The sequence below is a fragment of the Stegodyphus dumicola genome, chromosome 4 (assembly GCF_044657685.1).
Source record: "Stegodyphus dumicola isolate Sdum_Otavi_A_Nest chromosome 4, ASM4465768v1".
Taxonomy (NCBI): domain Eukaryota; kingdom Metazoa; phylum Arthropoda; class Arachnida; order Araneae; family Eresidae; genus Stegodyphus; species Stegodyphus dumicola.
The window spans coordinates 73,360,523-73,381,515 of NC_140771.1; the positions used below are offsets into that span (position 1 = coordinate 73,360,523).

General features: G+C 29.9%; 1 protein-coding gene across 5 annotated transcripts in view; it reads left to right on the forward strand.

Annotated features, from left to right (window-relative positions):
• Positions 1–20,993, forward strand: part of LRR (capping protein regulator and myosin 1 linker 1 leucine rich repeat protein) — a 224,324-nt gene that overhangs the window by 137,472 nt on the left and 65,859 nt on the right. For 4 of the 5 annotated variants that reach the window (XM_085815078.1, XM_085815080.1, XM_085815081.1 and 1 more), the window contains 6 exons: positions 4,485–4,594; positions 6,092–6,179; positions 14,724–14,867; positions 17,921–17,941; positions 18,120–18,189; positions 20,432–20,488. In XM_085815078.1, coding sequence (XP_085671204.1) covers positions 4,485–4,594; positions 6,092–6,179; positions 14,724–14,867; positions 17,921–17,941; positions 18,120–18,189; positions 20,432–20,488 — 490 coding nt within the window. The remainder of the gene's footprint in view (positions 1–4,484; positions 4,595–6,091; positions 6,180–14,723; positions 14,868–17,920; positions 17,942–18,119; positions 18,190–20,431; positions 20,489–20,993) is intronic. The other variant, XM_085815079.1, reaches the window with a different exon arrangement.

Here is a 20,993-nt window from a genome sequence, read left to right on the forward strand (position 1 = left end):
CTTAGGATTTTTGGTCCTTTAAAATTCCTTAATTTCAAACAAATTCAGCAGGAGGTCCTTAATTTTAATCATCTGAAATTTCTGTCTGTTTTTATGACTAGTATTTTGAACAAATATTTTTGGCAATTCATTGACAAATATAATTATCTTTTGAATGGGTGAATAGGTTCATGGATTATAGTTTGTTTTTATTTATAATATAAATGGTGGGTTATATTATACTGTGGGTTTCTGAGAAGTGAAACATAAGCATTTTGAAATTATTTAATTTCTTCTAATGAAGAGCTCTTAAACAAATTTTAACTTTTGGGAATGTGAATTCTTTATTAAACAGCTCCAAATTTGGCAACCTATCAACATTTTGGCAATTCTAAGATCAGTTTCTATAGAAAATTTTTAATTCAGAAATCCAGGAATTTTTCAAGAATATTTTTTTCTAACATTGATCAATTTTTGTTAAAATAATGCTAATATATTGAAACTGTATTCAAAAAATAACTTTAAAATCAAACATTTTTATTTTTCACTATCATATTATAAAGTGACATTACTTTCTATTTTGGCTACTACTTATACAATATTTTGAATCTGAAAAATAAAGAATGTAATAAATGCTTATATTGTGCTTTATCACAATTTACAAAACAATTCTTAACAAAAGTAAAATAGCTATGTAATTAATTAAAAATGCCCTCATTTTAATTTTTTCATGGTTAGAGTTTTTTCCATGTAATTGTCTCATGTGCATCAGTTTTCACTATAAAATTAATTTTACACTTTTTTCCTCTGATTTTTTTGCACAAAATATGTCTGGCTTTTTGCTGTTGCTGTTACAGAATCGGTAGCGGTAATTTTTTATTTATTTATTTATTTATTTTTAAGAATTTCAGACATTGCAGCTTGGAAAGTTTAGAAGGATTTGAAGGCAAGATGTATATGTGTCAATACGTCATGCATCAATCATACACAGGGCTGGCACTACACATTTTCCCACCTGATGCAATATCTGCGGATCCTAAATTCTGCTGCCTACTGCCTTTCTAAATTCTAAAATTCTGCCATTTCTAGTTTTGTTGCTCTGTGTGTCACTAAATTCTAAAAATTCTGCTACACCAGCTCTATAAGCGGCCCTTACCGTGTATTATTTCATATTTATTCTGATTGTTCATATTACTAAAAAAAATTAAGTTAGCACCTTTTCCTATACATTCTAAATGCAGAAGAAACGTATTGAAGAAAGAAACTGAATACATAAAGAGAAAAAGAATTATTCTTCAAATATATGTACAATTATTATTATATAAATTAAAGCTGTTGTTTATAATTTTCTGTTTCCTCACCAGTGGCGTAAATAAGGGTATGCAAGGAATGCCGTGGCATAGGGGCCCGAAGGGTTAAGATGCCCTTTACTATCCTGCTGAATGACATTTATATGTCGCAGATAGGGGGTCCTTGTAAGTAGATATAACAGCTGAATTCTGCGTAAAAAAAAAAAAAAAAAAAAAAATGGGCTATATGCTTTAGTTTTGATTCCTCTTTATTTCTTCATTAGCTATAACCGAGGCCAGACTGTTGTTCGGGTTTATTGTGAGAACAAGTTCTGAATTTGTTGAGGCGAGTACGTGACAATGGCTGCAAAAATTAAGATACAGGAAGTCAGGTCCCCCTGAAGTTCACTAGAATTCACAGTAATTCCGGTTTCAGGAAATGATTTTATACTGCAGCCCCATGTCAAATTTTGTTGTATAAGAAAAGAGTCAGCTGGCCCAGGTAAAAATGACTACTTTTTCTGGTCATTGTAGACTTCACACTAGTTCTTGTTTTAAAACTTGGTTACGCAATTAATTTATTTACATACATCTCATGATAAAGTTTCATTCCGGGAGAAAATTTTAAAAAAAAAAGATTAAAATCTCTCAATAGTTTTTGTGTGTATATATATATATAATTTGAGGAAAAAATATCAAAAAAAATATCAAAGCCTCTTTGCTTATTATTTAAACTCATAATAAAATCTTATTCAATATGATTAATATGATATATATTTTGTTATTAAGATTGAATAATCAATAGATATATTTTTGAAGTATAAATCAAAGAAGTAACTAGGCATGATTCTGGTACTTAATTTGGAATGAACTTTGCAAATTAAAAGAGAAATCAGGGTATATTATTTGCTGTTCTCAATTTTCAAAACATATCATTTGGAACATTTAATTTTGTTCATATATTTAATTTGTTACTGGTATTTCCATCAACCATCTCCAAAAAATCAGTCCTAGTATTAAACTTAAAATTAAATTCATCAATATGGAGTGATTTTTACAGTTTAATATCATATACATTGCTTTGGTTCACTTATAAATGGTGTATCCCTTATCATGTATTATTTCATATTTGTTGCCGTCAAATTTTATCGTCCTGTATTATTAAAAAAAAAAAATAAATAATGAAGATTCTGATTATATGAATGTATGTTTCGTGCATTTTTAAAAAACGAAGGTACCTAGAGCCATTAAATATTGAATAACATAGTCCTTCACCCAAACATGTGCACCTGAAAGCCCAAATTTTTATTTTATTATTTATTTCATATTTTGTAAAACTGTAATGATTCTGAAAGGGAGCAGTGGCAATACTGTTCGAAACAGAACACTTTTATCTCAGTGCATGAGAGTGCTGCCAATTGTAAAATGTGTAACATATTTATTCATCTTTTAATTTTAATTAATAAAGTCGTCTCTGTGAAAGCAATGTGTTACCGCTGCTAGAAGTAAAGTTCTTTTATCTTTCTCATGTTAGTGTGTTGCTATTCAGTAAAGCCTAAGATTCTTTCATACTTAATCTAGAAGGTTGCTGAGAAATAAACTAAGTGTTTTAAAAGAAACAAGCACAGTTCTTGAGAACATTTTTTAACTACCTCCTGATGTGATTACTTTAAGTAAACATGCTTAAAATTGTGACATGTTTAATTAGAAGTATTCAAGATTTTTATGAAATTATATTAGCAGACTCATTAAAATCGTTATGCACTTTTTCTTTTTTATGTTAACTATATTATTTTTGCAGCTCCTGCAGCAATTAAAGCCAGAGGATTATGCCTGTTGACTAGATTTTTGAGTCAACACGTAGGAAGCATTGGAGGACGAATATTTCGCCACCAAGTTGATATTCAGCGATGAAGAAAGATTCCAAAATGAATTAATCATTTATGCTAGTCCTGTGTTTTAGCATAAAATCTGCTCTGTGGAGCATAGCAAGATCAATGGTACTTTAAATAATGCCAGATATTTTTTTAAAATGCCTGGCATAATTTATGGCCAGCTACCATATTTCATGGTGAGGGTGATGAAGATTGATAACTGTGAATAGGAAGGTTTTTTGGATATTGCAAACCAACAGTGAAATTTTCCAATTTATAGATTTTGTAAAGAAATATGGAGAAGCGATAATAAATGAAGATGATATAAGAGAAGTTTTTAATTATGATGACAATGCTCCAATCATCAGTCAATTAACGGAAAGCGAAATCTGTAGTATGGTTCTAGGTCCAGAAAGTACTGCTACCGATAGTGAAGAAAGTGACAGAGAGGTTATTGTAAACGAAAAAATTTCAATTGACAAGTTAGTCGGAATTACGATACAGCAAGTACAGGACTTGAGCAGTGGAACTTTGTAACTGAAAACTGAACAAGAAATTATGTCTGTCTATGTAATTTAAGAGAAGGTATTAGCACAAAAAAATGATTCAACTTAAAGCAATTTACATTGAAAGTAATGTAAAATAAAATAAGTCCCCCTTTTTTATGCCCTTTTGATTATAAATGCTTCTTTTTTTCATAAATCACAATTTCATATTTTTAATTTTATAATTTCTACATGACATTTTACTAGATTTAAACTGATGATCTAATTAATATCCGAAAAAATCCCAAATCCAGAATCGCCAATGAGTCCGGATCTCGGACTTTGTACTGTAATATTAATAATACATGTCTTGGATGGATATTCTAAATCAAGGAAAGACTTCAACTTTTTAATTGGTAAAAAAAATACTGCACTTACTCTAGACAATACAAATTATAGATCATTGCAATGCTGAAGGTACAGTGAATAAATCTTTATTAAATCGTAACAGATTTTGTGAATTCATTTCTGGAGTGGGTTACCATTGGTGCATGTTCAAAGAAAAGAGTGGCAGGTGTTCAAAATTTACAATAAAGTTGCAGCCTATATGACAGAGCTGAGGAATTAGCTCTGATTTACACACTGAAATTATAGTAATAAAATCTAACAATAAAATGTGTTTTTTAAAATAGTAGATTCTTACAAAATTCCACTGTAAAACTCAATTAATTGTATAAAATGTGTGATGTATTGTCTTACTGATAATTTCTGGATAAGTTTTTAGCTTTAGCATGGGATGTTTTACAAATTTTATTTCCTGCATATGTTTATTTCTTTTTGAAAACTATCTTTCCCAGGTACGTAGAGATTTAGAAAAACTGTGCCAAGAAAGAGGTATCATACCAATAGATTATGTTCGTCATACATTGTTGGAACAAGCTGGTACGAGTATTATGAATAAAGTTAGGTACGTTAAAAATGCATTCATTTGAATATTTTCCTCTCAGTTCCTCTCTGCTTCTCTTTTTTAGTGGGATACTGATTTTCGGGTGCTGTTTAAAAGTATGCCTTAATTATTTTCATGAAATTTAGGAGAAAAAAATTTATCTTTTATGAAGATGTATATGGTGGTAAAAGAAAATTCATAGAATGTTTTTAGCAAATTAATTTGTTAGATTCTTTATTTTTAAAATTACTCTGATTATTTAAAGTTAACATGAACTATTTCAATTTAAAATTTATCTCCTAGTAAAGTTTTTAAGGCACTTTAACTGCTTCTAATGTATCCAGCAAAAATTAGATTTATGAAATTACTTGGATAAGTGTAAATTGCACTAAATTCTATCTATGGTGACCACCCACAATTCCGAAGTTTTGTCATCAGTGGTAATGGTAATCTTAGAGAAGTTTACAGTCAGTGCTGATAAGTTTAGTTTGAATGGTAATTTACATTTTGAAGATTTTTGGAATAGGCTAAAAGAAAATATTGAAGTAAAAATTTTATATGCAGGTTTATTTACATTATTAATAAAATTATGAATTGATTATACAAATTAATATAAAAAGTGAATTACTTTATACCATATTTTCTAAACTATATTTCCTTTTTAACAAGTGTTTTTTTTTTTTAAGTACAGGAGAAAGATATCTTGTGTAAAACAAAAGCAATATTAATAAAATTTGCATAGTAATTTAAAAAGCTCACTACTTATTAAAGTGTTGATCTTCTGTGTTATCTTTATTATCTCTTAATAATTTTAATTGTGTTTTTAACTTAAAACTTTTATTTTTTTATTTACAAATATTTTAACTTGGTGTTAATTAAATAAGATTTTTGAAGTGTTAAAAAAAGGGAGGCTTGCATAGATACTTCAAACTATCAGTTTCGGTATCATTGTCAGCAAATTCAATAACACTAAAAATAAAAAATGAATTGTTATTGTGCCATTTAATGTTGGTTTTTTATACAAAATTACCTAGTCAGATAGCAAATGTTAAAGTTAACATAAACAGTATAGAACTGTGATAAATCATTTAAAGAAAGCTGTTTCATTATCCATTACAAGCCTGTGTGACAATCATGTGATACAGAATAGTAACTGTAGTATGTTACTTTAAAATAGGTTCTTCAAAGTTGTTCACTGCACCACTGCATATGAATAATTATAAGCCTAGTCCTGATATTGAAAATGATTATCTGTTTAAATGAGATGAAGTAAATTAAAATATGTGAAAGTTTTTTAATTTAAGTACAGATTTTTAACTGTGGTTAAATGATTTGTGATTAATATAATGAACATTTAAAACATTGATTATTCCATGCTCTTAAATATTTTGTATGTTTTATATATTCCAAATTTAATTTCTAAAATATCTAAATTAATAAAAATGAAGAAGTGAAGTGTTTCTAAATTAAAATTTTAGTTTACTTTGAAAGTAATTACATTTTAATTTTCTCTTCCAGTGAAGTCAATTTGTCTGTGGCAGCCCATGTATCTGACCGAATATTGGATGAAATTATAGAATCATTGTCTAGAAGTCATCGAGAACTGGTGAGAAGGGTTTTACATTGCACACCTATAAGTATATTTGTGAAAGGCGGCTATAGTCTTTATTTCCTTCATGTTGATATTAACAGATACAAAACATGCTTTCAGTCACAGAATTTCTCAAAATAATCTAGAAATCTTCAAAGAAATGTTCCAACCCTATAAGCATTTAATATGTGTAAATGTAGAATCTAAATTTTTATGTCGTTCCCATAACATGAAGTACAGATTTGGTATATAAGTGCCTATTTTACCTGATGTAGAACAAATAATTGTCAAAGTAGGCCTAGTCTGATTAACAGTTGCTATAAATGAGTGTATCTGAGAAATCCCTACTTTTGCTGGGGAACTGGCATTAAGAAAGTATCTGATTCAGTAAATCCATTCTGAAATATCTGAGTTTTGTGCCTAAAAGTATGGAGCACTTTTATATTTAGTTTATTAAAGCATTGTAAATATTTTTATAATTTGTATTTCTGCTGTACTGGGAGCCTATAGAAAGTTAGTTAGTTAGTTTTTAGTCCAAGGGGCTTTGTCTTTGAGGGACTATTGTTTTCATTTTGCGATTTTGTGTCGAATCACCCTGAATGTCCATTTCACTTTTCGTGGCCAACAAATATTATCGCCTTGTATTATATTTGAACAAATTAAATAATGAAGAATCTGTATAAAGCCATATATGTTTCTCGCATTGTGATAAAACAATGGTGGTGCACTACCCAAATTTGAAAAAAAGGGGACAGTTCAATATCTCCCGTTCTACTGGGCTGAATGACGAAATTCAACTTGCATGTTTCATATTTCGAAAGCGTGACTTGGGATATGTATTAGATTTATATATAGCATTGTTCTAATATAGGTATTTTGACACAAAATCGAACTTTTTCTGAAATGCCATGCCAATTTTTTTCATTATTTCGATTCTAGTACTCAATTTATGCCAAATTGCCAAGTTTTCTAAAAATCGCGTGACTACTATTTAAAAGATTAGCTGTCAAATTTTAGCTCCTCAATGTTAATAGAATTTGATATATATTAATTAATATCTCTTATTTTTATTGAACTTATTCGATCCTTCCTTTGATATTTCAAAATTTAGGTTTATTCCAAATAAAATTTGGCTATTTTTTATGATTTGTTTTTAAAATCTGTATTTTTTAATAATTTTTATAAATTTTTTGAAAAAAATTTGAATTATAATCTATAAAATTTTTATCATAATCTTAAAGTAGATGTATTTCTAAGCATATCTGCAAAAAAAAAAAAAACAGTTTTTTATTCAAAATTTCCAAAGATAAACGTTAATTTATATTTAAGACACAATAACACGCCGAATAAATACTAATTCAGAAGTCAAACAACAAAAATCAGCGTTATATTTACAAAATTTTCACAGGACTAGTTTCGATGGTTTTACCGAACCACCATCTTCAGCTGCAAAACCGCAAATGAACAAGATAGGAAATAATGATTAGATAAGATAAGAAAGCCTGGACAAGAATAAGCAAGTGGCGCCATCTGTTGGCGAAACCAGAACTAAAACATAATTTCTCTAAAAGCCGAAGGCAAATTTGGATTGGAATTAGGATTGTTAACTAGAACAGAAAGATTTTTATGAATGTGAAATGCCTCTAGAAAATCCAGTTCTCCAATGGAAGATGTTTTTTGAATAATTTTAGCAGCAGAAAAATTGAAAGTGTGATTTTCGGACCAACAACGTTGAGCAACACAAGACTTCTGTGTTTCCTTTTTTCTAACATATGCCTCATGTTCTTTAACGTGAAATTTTAAGGCTCTCTTAGTTTGGCCAATGTAAATTAAACCACACTGGCAAGGAATCCTATAAATACCCCAGGAATTCATATCCGGAATGGGGTCCTTGAGTATAGAAGTCCGAATTTTATTGATGGGAGAATAAACAACCCGAAAGTTAAATTTCTGCAAAATATGTGCAACTTTATAGCTAATTGATGGAAAGAAGGGAATGACAACAGAATTTTTATAATCTCCTAAAATAAGAGTGTGGCTTTTAGTGTGTTGAGATGAGAATTTTTTAACTGCTTGATTAATAATGTTGGGTGAAAAGCCCCTGTCAATAGCTATTGCTTTTAAATAATTTAGTTCTTCATCAAGGGCTAGTTTGGAGGAGCAAACTTGAAGAGCACGGAAAACATAGGAATAAAATGAAGCTAACTTTTGTTTAGTCGGATGACATGATTTAAAGTGTGGTGGAAGGCAAACCGATGAAGGTTTACGGTAAACTGTAGTACTGAAGTTGGATGTGTTACGTGTGACCAGAATGTCGAGAAACGGAAGAGAATTGCAAGTCTCAAGTTCAAAAGTGAACTGAATAGCAGGATCAATAGAATTCATTTTTGAAAGAACTTTATTTAAATCATCTTTATTACCTTCAAACAGGGTAAAAGTATCGTCTACGTAGCGGAACCATGCCGGGAAGTTTAAAGTTTCAAACAATTTTAATTCATAATAATGCATGTAGATATCAGCCAGGATGGGACTGAGGGGGCTTCCCACGGCTAATCCCTCAGTTTGCTTGTAATATTTATTTTGGAAAAAGATACTTTTACCCTGTTTGAAGGTAATAAAGATGATTTAAATAAAGTTCTTTCAACAATGAATTCTATTGATCCTGCTATTCAGTTCACTTTTGAACTTGAGACTTGCAATTCTCTTCCGTTTCTCGACATTCTGGTCACACGTAACACATCCAACTTCAGTATTACAGTTTACCTTAAACCTTCATCAGTTTGCCTTCCACCACACTTTAAATCATGTCATCCTACTAAACAAAAGTTAGCTTCATTTTATTCCTATGTTTTCCGTGCTCTTCAAGTTTGCTCCTCCAAACTAGCCCTTGATGAAGAACTAAATTATTTAAAAGCAATAGCTATTGACAGGAGCTTTTCACCCAACATTATTTATCAAGCAGTTAAAATATTCTCATCTCAACACACTAAAAGCCACACTCTTATTTTAGGAGATTATAAAAATTCTGTTGTCATTCCCTTCTTTCCATCAATTAGCTATAAAGTTGCACATATTTTGCAGAACTTTAACTTTCGGGTTGTTTATTCTCCCATCAATAAAATTCGGACTTCTATACTCAAGGACCCCATTCCGGATATGAATTCCTGGGGTATTTATAGGATTCCTTGCCAGTGTGGTTTAATTTACATTGGCCAAACTAAGAGAGCCTTAAAATTTCACGTCAAAGAACATGAGGCATATGTTAGAAAAAAGGAAACACAGAAGTCTTGTGTTGCTCAACGTTGTTGGTCCGAAAATCACACTTTCAATTTTTCTGCTGCTAAAATTATTCAAAAAACATCTTCCATTGGAGAACTGGATTTTCTAGAGGCATTTCACATTCATAAAAATCTTTCTGTTCTAGTTAACAATCCTAATTCCAATCCAAATTTGCCTTCGGCTTTTAGAGAAATTATGTTTTAGTTCTGGTTTCGCCAACAGATGGCGCCACTTGCTTATTCTTGTCCAGGCTTTCTTATCTTATCTAATCATTATTTCCTATCTTGTTCATTTGCGGTTTTGCAGCTGAAGATGGTGGTTTGGTAAAACCATCGAAACTAGTCCTATGAAAATTTTGTAAATATAACACTGATTTTTGTTGTTTGACTTCTGAATTAGTTAATTTATATGTTTGTGCATTTTGAAATTGGGCATATTTGTTGAAAGCGATGATAATATCAAATGTGGTTGAGGTACTTTGTTAAAATTATTTGAAAGTAGAAACAATGTGAACTTCTGCTCATGCACAATGTAAAAAGCTAGTAACGCTGTGACTTTTTTTCCACTCCTGCACAATTGAAGGGAAAGGAAATTGGGTTGCCATATATTAAGTTCACCAAGTGAAATATTCGTGGCACAAATTGAAAAAAATGCGCTTTAATTTAAAATTTAAAAATTAAACTTTTAAATTTCTTCATAAATTTTTAAATTTCTTCATCAGTTTCGCACTGAATTTTATGAAATTTAATATTTAGGCATAATTTGAGCTCTAGAATCAAAATATGGGAAAAGATTGGTATGTTGTTTCAGGAAAAGTTCAATTTTGTATCAAAATACCTATGTTAAAACAATGCTATATATAAATCTAATACATATCCTAAATCGTGCTTTTGAGACATGAAAAACGCAATTTAAATTTCGTCAATCAGCCCAGTAGAACAGGAGATATAGAACTGCCCCCCTTTTTTTTTCTTTTTTTGCGCAGTGTACACAAGATTTTGTATTATTGTGAAAACCGCTTCTGCATTTAAAAACTACTTAAATTTAGATCATGATTTTACTGGATATCTTGTTGAAATTTTGTTCTTCTTATTTTACTAAGCATTTAAAATATATGCGTTCATATAATAGACTAAAAATATGCATGTGCAATCCTTTCTTTTATCTTTTTTCCATTTCAAAAGGGCTATCGAAAGTCATTTAATTTAATTTACATTAAAAGAAATATTTTTTTATATAATAATTTAAAAAATGTTCTTTATTGCAGAAAATATTGGGAAATGGTGCTTTGAAACTTTCTAAGCAAATAAATGCTTAAGACAGACATTTTGCATTTTTAATTGCCGCCTGTAATCTGTTTATAGGGCATGCCTATAAGATAAACAAAGAAACAACATTTACAGGTAAAATATATGCCTGTTCGTAACATTTTCTGAATATGAGAACTTAATTAAAATTAATATCATTACATGTTCTACAGGATTTTATCAACTAGTTATTATTTAATGAAGTGATGGCCAGCTAATTACCCGTAAGCCACATGCTGCCTGTCAGTTAAATTTTGAGGCTGTGCAGCTGACGAAATTCTTTAACATTGATCTAAATATTTGTGTAAGTAGTTATACTCGTATTAAGTGAGAGGAGCTGCTAATAGTTGTATGTGAGAATCTTGGCTTGCCTGCAGCCACTGTTTTGACATGTAAAATTTCTCTCTTTCTCTTGTTGGCAACTCCAATGCTGGTCTTGAACTGAACAGCATAGAGTAAGTTTGAAGAAGATATAAGCAGGGTCCAGATGACTTGTAATTTTATATTGGATATTTTAATTTAACCCTTCACAAGTGATGATGTTGAATTAATATAAAAGGAACATGGTTTTGTGTTTGTTCAATATTTAGATATTCTAGTGAGATAATTCATCCCGCAGAACCTACATAGCACTTTAATTTAGTTATAAGCAAACTAGCTAAGTTTAGTTGAATCCAAGACAGGTGTTACAATATACCCGATGTAAATCCAAATACATCCAACTGTTAACTAACTTCGATATATATTTTTATTCGAAATATGCAAAAAAATTGGTATGTTATTTCAGAAAAAGACCGATTTTGTGTCAGAATACCTATCTAAGAACATTGCTATGTATAAATCTAATGTATATCTTGAGTCGCGCTTTCGAGACATAAAAAAGGCAATTTGAATTTCGTCAATCGGCCCAGTAGAACGGCAGATATAGAACTTTTTATCTTCCCTCTCCTTTCTTTTTATTTTTCCTTTGCACTGTGTACCTAGAGCCATCAAATTCTGTATGACATAATCCTATTGTGAATATAAGCATCTGGAAGGCCAAAGTTGAAATTTGGAGTTTGTTTTATTATTGATTTCATATTTTGTAAACTTTTAACAAATTTTTGATTAACAAACTCAAGGATTTCAAAGCGAGCAATGGCAATGTTATACAGAAATAACATTTTTATCTCCAGTGCGTGAGACTTTATTTCAGAAATTGTAAAGATATGCTCAATTTATAATTATTTTGGGATATTGCTCTTGAACTGAATTTTATGGTTTAAGTGCGAATAATATAATATTTAATAAATAAAGGTAGCACACAAAATGTTAAAAAAAAATTTCCTTTGGACGTAATTTAAAATCTAAAAACCTTTCAGATTTTCTTCTTCCCCCCCTTACTTACTGAACTTTGCTGAACAGTTTCCATAAAATTTTCTATTTTGACAAGAGAAATTTGGACTTTGTAATAATTGATTGTTAATAAAGTTGTTCACTTCATTCCTTATCACCAAGGCTGTCGCTAGTTACAAGCCCTGAGAAATACTCTGAAGTAATTTAACTTTACTCATATTTTAACTTTACTTTTTTTTTTATGGCAGATGAATAAGTTATCAGAATTTTTGCATTACTATGTTAATGCATAGGCAGATATTGACTACTTATGAAGAAAAGAGCAGTAAATAAATTACTCTGATAAACAGTTTCATTTTACATTGGCAATGTAAATTTGTGTTTTTGCTTTTATTATATTTATTGCAAAAATATAAGATGAGACATAATTGTGTGTATATAATATCTAATTTTAAATTCATTGCTCCTGTTTTTGATCTTATGTTATTATAATAGAATATTTAGGACTTTTAGTCTATGAGTTAGATGCAAAATTCTTAAGTGGTTATTTACATATGAAGGTTTTGAATCCTAGTCCGTAGTATTTCTGTTTTGGAGACAGTGCTGTGTTATTTTGTCACAGCATTAATCAGCTGTCATGACTAGACAGTGTTCTTAGTTTCATGAAATAAACAAAAACAAATCCATTGTTCTGGCTTTGAGGTGCACATGTTTGAGTGGAAAATTACATGTATTTGGTAACTCTCGCTCCCTAAACAAAATTTGGTAGCTGTAGAGGGCACCATTTTTCTGCAGTGTGAGGAGCGTACAAATGTACATTTATACATATAAATTCTTCATTATTTAATAGAAGAGACAGTATACTCAGAGAATAATGATTTGCTGTCTGTATAACAATAAATTTGGGACATTTTCTGTGAATTTAAATTGTTTTCTTTACTTGGCAGTAAGGGTTGGTCAAACACTTTTAACATGGACCAGAAAACTCTTTTTTAGTGTATCATGTGGAGAGAGCTGTCGTAAAAGTGCGATGGTGCTCATGTGAATATCTTCTGTGGTGTCTATATTATTTACCAGCACATTGGGGTAGAAATTTTAAAAAATAGCAATTATCCAGTAGAACTCTTTAAAAAATTTACACATATACCAAAAATGGTAACTCCTCCTATTAGTCATCACACAGTTGACTTGTACACTGTATCATTTTTAAATAAAAATTTAAGGTTAAAATATGCTTTCCCTAAGCTTCCGGCCCTTTTTATCTTGACAATATTCACATTTTATTTTTTAATACAGTCAAATGTAAAAAATCTGCCTACCTGAAATCCGCATTGCCTCTCAAAATATAAACATTCAGTTTATAGGTTCCGGAAACCGCAACATTGAGTACAAAATATTGAAGATAAAATATGTACCGAATAATGACATCATAATTACTGAATAATAATGAGTCATAACGAAAATACTAAATTATTGACATCATGATAAAAGTTTTTTCCCCTCTAATCTGCATCGAGGTAAGAAAGCAGACAATTCACTCAACTCTTCTTTCAAGTTCACAATTCACGTTGTTGTATTTTCTGAGCTTTGTTATTTCACTAGATTATTAAGTGTTGCCTTTTTTTATCCGAATATTTTGTTGATAAATTAAGAATATTTTAAATTTCAGCCCTTTTTAATACAATTACAGACAAGAAATGCACTCATGATTTTATTGCTTGCAACGTTGAAAAACGTAAACTTGTTGCATTGATAATAATGCAAAAAGTGCAAATTCTGCAAAAGATGGAGACAGGTGCATTTTATAGCAGAATCGTATGGAATTGCGATAGGATTGTGTGTATGATATACAGAAAAGTAAAGAACATTGTTGAAATTTTACAGCAACAGTGATTCTAACACCAGAATCCGAAACTGGAAATCTTAGCATGAGGAGATATCAGCAAACCTCGATACTGTGTACATATAATACAATGAATAATATAATCAATTTATATATGTAATAATAATTTAATGCATATAATAAGTTATTGCAATAATGTATATAATAATTTAATTAAATGTATCTAATACACCTTATTTATTTTGCACTTTTAGTCTGAATATTATGATTTCTCTTTTCTGTCCTGAAATGTGCAAAATCCTAAAATCCGCACAACCTCTGGTCCCAAGCTCTGCGGATTTCTTGACTTCTACTGTATCTAAATTAAGCTGTTAGAAATGATATGACTCTATATTCTTTAACAGAAGCATTCTATTTCTAGTCTCAGCTTAGGCTGATCACTAAAATAGTCATGTGTATACATGCTGTAACAATAGTTGGGCACTCACACTGATGATTTCAGTGGTTTGTGTACAGGTAGGAAAGAGATGAAAATGACATTGTGCACAATTTCATAAAGAGCCAGATTAAGCAATTAGAAAGGCTGCAAAACGTATTCATGTTTAATATGTAATATTGTGAGTTAGCACATTTCACAAGTTGAAGGTCTTTTGTGTGTGTGTAATTAAGACTGTTTTACTGTCAAAATTATGATGCTCTTGTTTTTTTTTTTTTTTTTTTTTTTTTTTTTTTTTGCAGTATTTAGTATTATATGCATTATTGCTTTTAATTCTAGATTATTTAATTATATTGCAGCATGAACAAGTGAACCAGCAGCGATGTACAACCCCCGATGTTTTGCGAGGTGGAATATGTGGTGAAAGTGGATTGAGAATAAGCCATAGTGGAGATTCTCAGTTAGATAGAGATAGTTATAGTGAAAATTCTGATTCTCCATTGGTAAGTTTTGCTGCGTTCTCTTCAATGAATAAAAAAAAATGCTTCTTAAAAATATCTTTTATTTAAATATCAAAATATATATTACTTTTCAGAACTTCCATGTCTTAATTTCATTTTTCTACTACAGTCAAAAGTCGTTAATTCGGACACCCATAATCCGGAATGATCTATAATCCGGACCTCAAAGCTAAAAACTTTCTGCGCACACGCCACGTTGACACATGCGCATAGGCGTTTAAGCATGTGCGTAAGACCTTTACGACTGCGCATATGCATGTGCGCAAACACAGAATACGTTTTCACGTGCGCGTTTAATGTATAGCAGGCAGTATAAGCTAAAATTATCTATTTCAGTCAATGTTGATGATTGCGTTATTCCGTAATCTTCGAAGTGGATCCGGCTTATTATTTTTTGCAGACTGTAAGAGCAATTTTATAAAAGTAAACTTGAACTTTCGATTATGTCAAATAGAATTTCCGATGCTGGAGCTCCCAAAGGATCTACAAAACGAAAGTATGTTTCGATGTTCATCAAACAAAAAGGAGAATTGCTGCAAAAAATGGATGAAGACATGAAGAAGGTGACAGAGAGGTTAGTGAAAACGAAAAAATTTCAATTGACAAGTTAGACGGTATTCTCGGCACAGCAATTACGGGACTTGAACAGCGGAACTTTGTAACTGAACAAGAAATTATGTCTGTTTATAAAATTAAAGAGAAAGTATTATCACATAAAATGAAGCAACTTAAACAACTTACATTGAAAGAAATGTTTAATAAAGTAAACAAATAAATATTAAGCTTTTTTTTTTTTGTAAATTTTGATACCCTTTAGATCATAATTGCTCTTTATTTCATAAATTATAGTTTCATATTTTTAATTTTATAATTTCTGCATGCCATCTTACCAGATTTAAACTGATGATCTATAATCCGGAATCGCCGAAGTCCCGATGAGTCCGGATTAATGACTTTTGACTGTACACATATTAAACATATTCATGTTTAATATGTAATATTAAATTCATGTAAACATGCTCTTAAATGTATGTTATCTTAATTGTATAAATTACAGCATGTGTATTTATTCACTATGCGCACATAGCTTTGCTTTATATATATGAAATGTGTATTGCTTAACGTGTACTTATTCTGCCTGTAATTATTATAGATAGAATAGCTAACAAGAGTTATGCTGTCTCTAATGGTTGAATTATTTATCTATTCTGTGATGATTTGTAAAATGCTCTCATGCGGTGACATAAGTTGCATATACACATGTTTGATTTTAGGCAGTTAAAAACTACTTAAATGTGTAGCATGCTCATCATGTTTGGGTTAAAAGGAGGGTTCCCACTCACCTGGAAAGTCGTGAATCTGGGAAGTGAAAAATGGTTAACATTTTCCTAAAAGTTAAGAAAATTAAAGTATACAACTCAGTTTTCTTCAATAATGAAAAATTCATTTTAAATAGTAGCAAGTAAACAGAAATTACCCTTTTTAAAAAAGAAATCAATTGAAGAATTATTATAATATCTGTGTTTCTTGCAGAAAGTATTTTATCCATCTCATACCAGATACTTTTTTTTTTTTTTATCAGCCCATAGCTTTTCTTTCCACCTATTAGGGAGCTGTTGTTCAACTTTTCCTTTAGAAATGCAATTGCTTTGTTGCATTTCTCTTTAATAATGTAACTGATCTCTTATCTCTTTCTTTAGAAGTGTAATTGGCTTTCAGTGGTAAATAATGTAATAGTTATATTAATTAAATATTTACTGTAAATGGTGTACTGTTATATATATATATATATATTTGCAAAATAAATAATTTTTCAAGATTTGAATTTTTAAAAAAAAATTTTTTTATTCTTTCACTGCATATTTTATACATATATTTTTCATATTTGGTCAGGATTGGCAGTAGGCATTTTGTCGCCTTTTACAATCTCTGCAGGTACTAAATTCTGCTGCCCCGTCCCTAATTTTGCCCTTCTGCCTCCCGGTGCCTACCCCAGATTATAAAAATTTTGCTGTCCGTAAATTTTCTTGATTGTTTCATCTTTAAATTCTAAGATTTTTCTGTCCTTAAATTTTGTCATGTATTGCAGTTGTGCCAAGCCTATATTTAATTTACTACCATGAGTCAGGTGAATTACATTTTAAAAACATTTTGTGTTCATTGTATTTTGGAATAAAGGCATAAAATTATTCATTATTCAACTTAATTTGTGAACTACTTATGTATATTTGGTTTTAGAAATTGTGAAAAATGGGGCAATAAAAAATTTAATTTCAGTGGGAGCACTGAAGTTAAATCTGGGCTGTAAGCTTTAAGGGTTTAGAAATTCAGCTTTGTGCTGCAGAATGGGAATGGAATAAATTAATTGAAAAATTAGTATTGTGTCTGAAGTTTATTGGCATGTATTTAAAACAAGTAAATGTAGCACAATTTCAAAGTGAGTAAGGACAACACTGTACAGGAAAATAAGAACATTTTTATCTCCAGCGCATGAGCCTGTGTATTGGAAATTCTAAAGATATGCTCATTTTAAAATTATTTTGTGATACTGCTGAATATTGAATTTTATTGTTTAAGTGTGAAGAACATGATATTTAACAAATAAAGGTAACACACAGAACGTTAAAAAAAAAATATGCAGCACAGGCTCTAGATAACCATTAAGTGTAAGTGGAAATTTTATTGGATACTCAGATAAGCGTATGCAGGAAATAGGCATAAGTACACTAAATAATTAAACTAATTTAATTCTGGCTGAATTTCTTCAGTGTGCGATAAATGAAGACAAATTTAATGGAACAACATGTCCTTTTTTTTTTTTTTTTTTTTTTTTTTTTTTTTTTGTATGCAAAGTACACAAAAAGGGACATTGAGAGCTGTCTCATTTGTTTTGAATTTTATATGGGTCCCTCTGTAAAGTGTAATAAAATACCAAATCTTAAAGGAAGAGCAAGGTATTTTTTATTTTTAGGAAATGTTGAATGTTGCAATTGTTTTATTTAAACATTAATTATTCATTTCTTCACATGCCTCAGCAACTGGCTTGGCTGAATTTAGTAAGTACAATTTAATCTAAAATATAATTTGATTTTCTTTCTTTAAAATTTCTGTATGGGAAAAGAGTTCTGCTTGCTGTCTTAAATAATTTTATGTTGATAGTTTCCCCATCCATCTGAATATTCAGCAAATATTAGTATAAACTGTATTTGAAACATTAAAAAACATTTTTTATAGGCTACTCCCAAGCTCACTAATAAAAGAAAAAGTGTGCATGCTAGGAGGCTAAGGCCACAGTCGGTTGTTGGTAAGTATTTTAATAAAAAGATCTGGTTTTATATTAATCTTCGCTTTAAAAATTATCTGTATATTTAAAAAAAAAAAAAGATTTCCAAGTTTTGATTATGGCATTGATCATAATAATTTTCGTGCTTTTTTATTTATTATTATTAATTATTTCCTAAAACTGGTGCATTAAAATATTGCATGGTATATATATATGTGTGGTGTAAGCAGAAAATATGGTTACTACACTAACACAATAATAATAATAATAATAATAATAATAATTGGCAACCTCCAAATTAACCCTTATATGTTCCTTTTTGTCCCAAATTCGAGACCATTCTGTCATATGACTCTCACATATGCTGAATGCAAATGGAACTAAAACCCAAAAATAACCAATAGCAGCTTAGCTTTACATATCACGCGCTCAGTATAAATACCACTATTACTAGAAATTGCATTAGCTTTCCTTACTCTCTTCAAATAGTCTGTGCCACTCTGTTCGCATTCTTTTTCCTTTGTTCATCGCATAATGTGACGTTGTTAAATTTTATAATGTGTGTAACGCCTGGAATGAATGTATACTCTAAATTACTGCAACAAGGTATGCCATAAGAAAGTATGTCCTCTAGAAAAATGTTTAGCTCCTCAGCTAGCAGCTCCTTCCCTCAGTCATTGCCTCCACATTAATGTGGTTTGAATGAATTATCACATATATAAAGCATTTTCAAGACTTTACCCAAAATTTGGTATCCATAAACGTGTAGTGGAAGTTTTTGTTTGAATTCAAAGTTAGCCCTGTTGAAAGGCTAGCAGTAATAATTAATCGTTTTGTGAAGCACATTTGTGTTGTCTTTTGCTATTTTCTATGAATTAAAATGTAAACTATTTTTGGATTATATTAATGTGTTATATTGAATAATATATTTATGAATAGTAGTTAAAAATATAATTATTATTGTTAGTGAGTACAGTTCAATTCATTGGTATGTAAGAACTTATTTTTCACTACTTAAAGATGTAAAAATTTCAGATTAAAATTGATTGAATATATTTAAAATTATTTAAGTCCCTTCCCATATGAACAGATTAACTGAACTGTATTATTATGAAACAGATTAACTTAACTGTATTATTATGAAATGTTGCAGTTTTCAGTATAAGCCACTCCATGCTACAGAAAATTAAGAAATTTTGGAATTTAAAAAGAATGGTGTTGGGAATGTATAAAGTTATGGTCACATTGTTTGTTTCTGAAATTTGTTATTTTTTAAATGGAACTATATTTATAAAGTCACAAACTATATTTATAAAAAAATGGCATGCAAGTATTGTCTTACACACTGCACTTGGAAAATGATATAAAAAGGGGCCTAAAATTTATTTCTGAGGGCCTTATTTATATCATGACAATGCACCTGCTTATATAGCTGCATAGGCTGTAGAATTTCTGCTGCAAAAAAGTTTGGGTAATTTTAGCATACTCGCATTATTCATTTGATTTGGATTCAGGGGCCTTCTTTTTTCCTCTGTATTGGTAGAAAAGAAGCTGTGATATATATATAATAGATTATGTATATTATAATCTATAGCAGCTTTTGATTAAAATGTGAGAAGCATTAGACTAATAGTCTGGATATTTTAAAAAGTAGCTTCATTGAATGGTAATTACTGATGCATTAGTGTCCTAATGATAATTTCAAGAGATACAGCAATTATTTCATTTTTACTTATTGTTTACTTTTCTTTTTGTTTCATGTACCTCTCAAAACACTTATAGAACTTTCCCCTTACTGCTGGCTTTGTGATAAGCTGATTGTTAAGCTGTAGCTATGTTATTAGCTGCTTGCTTGAACACATATATGCATTCAAGGTCTGCTTGTTCTCAAATACTTGTTATGTTACATATAACTATAGTTGCATTAGTCTGTTTCTGGTGATCAATACATGCTTTTTTCATTTTTTAAAGTAAGATGCTGTTATTTTGTATGACTTTCAATAAGTTTCCTGCTATCTGTTACAAGAATTTTGTGGCTATAAGAAACTTATATGTGAGCATTCTTGTTTCAGCTTCATTTAGTACTACAAGTAAATACTGTAATTAATTGAAAACTTTTGAAATTCTTTGTGTTAACTCTTTAATGTGTGTGAATTCGTTCACAAAATATTTTAACTTTTTACATGTAAATACTTATTTTACATATATGTATAGTGTATATATGATGCCCATATGCATGTAAATTTATACATGAAATTTCTAGATAGTGTTGAAGGAATAGCTGCTGATGACATTCCTGATCTTTTACCAAAAGATGAAGGTAACAAATGTTTGTTATTAGATATATATGATTTTAGCAATATCTTAATATATCGCATGTCTCAGTGTCAAATATTAATTATCCAGTGATCTGACTTTGTTGTAAAAGAATATATGGTATGTGAAAGCAAAAACATGACCACGAAACAAAGATAGCTACAAAAATATGGTATTCAGTTTTGATATTCCTTTTTTGCAAACTGATTTCATTTTGTCAGTTAGTTTTATTCAGAGTTTTCCAAGGGTAATGAAAGCAAGGGAAGACAGTATTTAATTAGTTGACTTTTTAACTTAAGAACATAGCCTGGTTTCACTTTAATTAATATTTTTCAGTAGTTTAATCTAAAACATAAAAAATTATTTACGTGAGTGTGTTTTATTATGCATTAGGTATGCCAAAGCTTATGTTAGCTAATTTTGACTTCATATTTTTTTGTTTCAAAATTTTCATGTTTACAGTATTTTTAATCGTACTTTCAAATATTATCTCATATACTGATTTATTT